The 5,469-nt window shown below is 38.5% G+C and overlaps 1 protein-coding gene across 1 annotated transcript; it reads left to right on the forward strand.

Annotated features, from left to right (window-relative positions):
• The first annotated feature begins 2,842 nt into the window (after positions 1-2,842).
• On the forward strand, positions 2,843-3,657 carry LOC5572527 (SIFamide-related peptide). The gene is made up of 2 exons (XM_001654001.2): positions 2,843-3,210; positions 3,279-3,657. The coding sequence occupies exons 1-2, from the start codon at positions 3,072-3,074 to the stop codon at positions 3,365-3,367; spliced, it is 228 nt and encodes a 75-aa protein (XP_001654051.1). The 5' UTR covers positions 2,843-3,071; the 3' UTR covers positions 3,368-3,657.
• The last annotated feature ends 1,812 nt before the right edge of the window (positions 3,658-5,469 follow it).

Raw genomic sequence — 5,469 nt, forward strand, 5'->3', positions numbered from 1 at the left:
AACATTTTGTTAACAACATATTACATTACATTTTCTGTAGCAGTTTCAGTTAACCAAAATTTATAACGCATTAATCGTGACAATAGAAAATTGCAACGGTTTTTGTCCAGAATTATTAATACTTTCATTTGACATATGATCAAATGTTTTTACATTAGATATTCATGTAACTTATTAGTACAATACCAGGTTGGAAGCTTCAGAAACTTTTCCAAAATATTATTTTGAATCCTCTGCAGCATGGCTAGCCTGAATATTTGTTTAGAGACGAAAAACTTATTTTTAAGACAAAGTTTCCATTATGAAAAGATCTTTGACCAACCGGGAATCGAACCCAGGCACCTTCAGCATGGCTTTACTTTGTGCCGCGGACTCTAACCACTCGGCTAAGGAAGGACCCTACGAATCAAATTTGTTACACGTTAAAGTTGATGAGTGATCGAATGTCCATGCCGGAATCTGAACATAGACAAAAATTCAATTTTCGATTATGTGGACCATCATTCTGTTGGAAATGACCTTTTCAAAAAGTGTCCCGATGCAAGAAAACAAGCTGATTGGATGATAGCTTAAAGCTTCTGCAGGATTTTTGACCGCTCTCAAAATTTGGTACAACCATGGAATTTTTCCTTTTGTTAGGAAAATATGCCAACTGAAAACATTCGGAAACATGATTTTCGATTTTTCTCAGTTTTCACTTCTTTTAAATCAGTCTCCTAGGAATTTTCAGTTGGTTGCTTTCCACGGAGGCGGGACGTTTTGCATAAAGACGTTTCGCAAAAGGACGGTTCGCATAATTTTATGGATGGACGTTTGGCATAAAGAGAATTATATGCCTTCTTTAAAATGCTACCTGTTCTTATATGAACCTGCTTTATGCGAAATGTCCATTATGCCGAACGTCTTTATACGAAACGTACTAATGCGAAACGTCTTTATGCGAAATGGGTAACCCCGGCTTTCCACTATTATAAGTTGCACCGGGGAATTTCTTTGCGGCTTTCAGTCTCAACGGCAATCAGAACTAAAAAATTTCTTCTACGCCCAACGTTTCGACTGTTTTCTCAATATTTTTCAATGGTGAGGAATTTTTGGAAACGTTTCCTTGATTAAGAATGTTTTCGAAATCCTCAGTAAGTATTCTATTGAACTAAAAAGTCCTGAAAAATTTTGCGCGCTTTCAAACTACATAGCAAGTTTTTGAGCTCTTTCGCAATTAATAATTTGTTTTCCTCTTTCAGTGCCGGAATTGGCTTTCTTTTTCCAAAAAATTGGAAGTGTTTTCAGTTTTTTTTTTATAATTTCCAAAAGGACTTAGAGCCAGGGTCCAATTGGAAAATTTTATTTTCAAAATTTTTGTTTTTGAATTAAAAAAACATGTTTTCAATTTCCTTTTTGCATATCCTGCCATATAATTTCCATAGCAGGATCGCGAGTACGTTGAAATTGCCTTCTCCTCCTCAAGTATTTAAGGCAGATGAAGAGTTATAGATCATTTTTCGAATCACGGATTCGAATTTTACTTCACGTTGTGGTATTGCAATGCCATTGTTCGAAAATAATTGAAAGTGGAGCTGATAGGATTGAGAATCGCTTAAAGGGATACTTGAAATGTAACAGGGACATGATCAGAATCAAAATCAGCATGAGTAACCAGTTGGCTACAAAGGTGGCTAGTGTCGGTTAAAACCAAATCAATCTTAGAAGGGTTTGTAGAAAGGAAAAATAAAAACAAGTAGAGCTATCAGGTTATCAATTTGAGAAATATCCTGAAGAGCACTCGTCAAATAAAATTCTAACGTTGGAATTAATTTGCGAATTATTCCATGACCAATGTTTGGCATCAAAGTCAACGATAACAAAAAAAAATGACTTATTGCGAGTTAATTGCCACAAGTCATTTTGAAGCAAATTAACTTGCAGCCCAGTGCATTGAAAAGGCAAATAGGCAAAGCGTATTTACCAAGTTGTGTTTCGTCAGAAACACCCAATGTTTCAAAAACTTTGGTTTCAAATGACGAAAACAGTTGATATTTTATATGCCTATGGATGATGATTACAACTCCCCAACATGCCCAATCAAGTCAATCATTACGATAAACAAAAAAAATGGATCTGTTTTGAATCTGGATCCAGGTTGTAAATAAGTTTCAGTAATAACTGCTATTTGTATGTTATTAACTGTAAGAAAATTTAGCAGCTCGTCCTCTTTATCACTCAAAGAACGAGCATTCCAATTTAATCAATAAATTAATATTATTTTTTTTCGTACCAGCTTGAAGTTGAATGAGAAAGTTTTCAAAATGAAAAAAGTTTATTACGGGTTTAGACTCCTACTTGTGGCTCAAAACGCCTGACTGTATATTTGTTTAAAAGACACCGAAACGTTAATGCTTCCACTGGACGATTCACCCTTAAAAAAAAACACTACACTAGACAACGGACTAGTATACAACGCTCAGAGGCTCAGTCGTACTACGTTCTTAGTGAAAAATTGTCCGGAATGAAGCAGTAATCAGACCCATGCTCCTTAGACCTATGTGGCTAAATGCTTGGTAACACTATCTGCACGGTCACGAACCCCATATTTGTAGCATAAAAGGCTCATTGCTTTCGTGGCGTAACCGCCAGACGGTTTTGTTTAAATCTTTAAAGTAACTAGCGACATCATTTGATCCCATTTGCAGTAAATATAAAGTACAAAGTGCTTTCCAAAGGAACCATTCGCAACCCGCATGTTTTTCTATCCCACCTCTTCTCACTCTGTCGCTACCATCATGTCGCCATAATTAATTAAATAAATCCGCCATCCTTTGCTAATTGCAGGCGCGTCCGCCACGGAAATCAGCTGCCAAGATTGTTCTGGGATTTGTCCATAATCAGGCTGGGAGCATCCTATTTTGCGATGATAGGGATACGATTTACCAAAATCGAGGTCCAGAGTATAAAAAGCCCGAGGCGCTGTCCAGTCATCATCAGTTCAGTGGTGCCTCTTATCCTAAGGACATAAGCCGCCTTCCCGAGTTCTTCAATTTCTATCTAGCATCATAGCTAACACAATTCTCATCGACATGGCTTGCATCAAAATGATCGGATCGCTGGTTCTGGTGGCGCTGATCGTTCTGGCCCTGAGCAGCACCACTGAAGCCGGCTACCGGAAGCCACCATTCAACGGAAGCATCTTCGGCAAGCGGAATGGAAACTCTATTGGTAAGTTAGACTTCTCTGAGCAAACAATTCTGGTTCTAATTTAACCTCTTTTCATTCCATTCTGACAGACTACGAAGGAAACGCGAAGGTGTTGTCGACCATGTGCGAAATCGCTGCAGAAGCGTGTCAGTCGTGGTTCACCCAAGAACAGAAGTAGTAAAATTCCCACCAAATAGCCGCAAAGTTGGCACCGATCCAGAACCACATCGTATTCTTATTCAACGCCATGATCGGAAGATGATTTGAGGTGACCAATATCCCCGCCTTTACTAAACTCATCCGTTAATCACCAAGCCCCTATTGTAATCATCAGTGTACAGAAGAATTGCGACAGATAGCCGTAGTGGTTTGAACCAGGGAAGTGAAGTATATTCAATGTTTGAAATGTCAAGTGTTATAATAAAACGCAAGAGTGTCATCCCCATAAGGAAAATGGTGACAACGTAATGTGAGAAGTGTTTGATTATTCATAGCATTGTGAAACTTTGACCCCTGTTAGCGGTTATAGAGGAATCTAAGAAACTCAGCTTCTGTACTTCTACTACGTTTCGTATGTCGCCATTGAGCACACTTTTGAATGGCAAGTATGGATGTCGTTACAATTCGTGGTATAAACCCTGAAAACTGTTTTGTGGGACGGACTTTTCTCGGAATGATGTACTTCGCATAGTCAATGAAATCAATATTTTTGTGAGCTTTTTGTGAGTTAAATTTTTGAAGGCGTTGTCAAGTTTGCTGCACTATGTTGTTTCTATCTTTTGGCACAAGAGATCTATTCTCAATATTTTAATGGTCTTGTACAGGAGATTAGTTGCACCTTCAAATGCATCCACACATATTTGGTGATCATTTCAGATACACTACCGAAGATGAAGTGTACACCTCCTATTGAAGCGGATGAATTTAGTATTTAATTTAGTGAGTCAATTTGCGATTCAACTGGACCATTTTTTGTACCACAGTAAACCCTTTATCATTTAAGGTGATTATAGAACGAAGCCACACCACAAATTTTCAAGAGTACAAGACCTGAGTATTAAACAGCAAACCAAATCCCATTGGTCACCACCAGCAAGCAAACAATTTGATAGGTTTTCAACGCGAGCTGTTGCCAGATTCTCTAGTCTTGTGCACTTGGAAATTCATAGTTTGGCTTCGTTTTATAATCACATTCAGATACAGTACACCAGAACGCTCATTATGCGGTCCCGGAGAACCAACAAACATCTAATCTTGATTTCTATACCAATCATATTTACTCGACAAAGGATAGTAATCGGAAGAATTTGTGTGGGAACACATAAGGGTGATTTCTGGTTTCTTTCAGTAGTTCAAAAAAAAATCTCAGCGAAAATCATTACACTGCATTCTCCTTTGCAAATGTAGTGATAGATTGCAACGAAAATTGCTTCGATTAAAAAAAACATCAATGTTTGTCAAACTTATTATTATTATTATTATTATTATTATTATTATTATTATTATTATTTTTATTTTTATTATTATTATTATTATTATTATTATTATTATTATTATTATTATTGTTATTATTATTATTGTTATTATAGAGTTTTGGCACTTCTCAGCAAAAAAATGCTGGAAACTTTCACCTACCCCGGGCAATCTGTATGCCAAAGGGGATTAGGCTCTGTGGATCTCATTGGTCGGTTTTACTTATCCTAATGAGTCTGCTGGATGAGTTTCTCAGTTGTGGTGGTTCAGGAACCGTCTAACTATGCTGCAGGTTCCAAGAATCACCGCTTTTTGGATGCTGTGTAGGTCCTTCTTCAATTCCAGCTCGTCTAGGGACCTTAGGAGAGATTTCGGGACAATTCCGGTCGCTGAGAGGACTACCGGAACTATACGGACGTCCTCTAGGTGCCACATCTGCTTCAACTCCTCCGCCAAGTCGTGGTACTTCGCTATCTTGTTAGAGAACGTTGATTGGACATTGTGGTCCAGCGGTACAGCGATGTCGATGAGTGTAACTCGATTCATCCTTTTGTCGTAGACTACAATGTCGGGGCGGTTGGCACGGATGAGGACGTCCGTTATGATCTCGCGATCCCAGTACAGCTTTATGCAACTATTTTCCAGAACCGGGTCAGGCAGGTACTTGTAGTAGGGCACAAATCGATCCACCAAGTTGTGCTTAAGGGCAAGCTGTTGATGCAGAATCTTGGCAACTTCGTTGTGACGATCGAGGTAGGCTGATCCAGCTAGTACTGAACAGCCGGCAACGACATGCTCGATAGTCTC

This window comes from Aedes aegypti, chromosome 2 (genome assembly GCF_002204515.2).
Source record: "Aedes aegypti strain LVP_AGWG chromosome 2, AaegL5.0 Primary Assembly, whole genome shotgun sequence".
Lineage (NCBI taxonomy): Eukaryota > Metazoa > Arthropoda > Insecta > Diptera > Culicidae > Aedes > Aedes aegypti.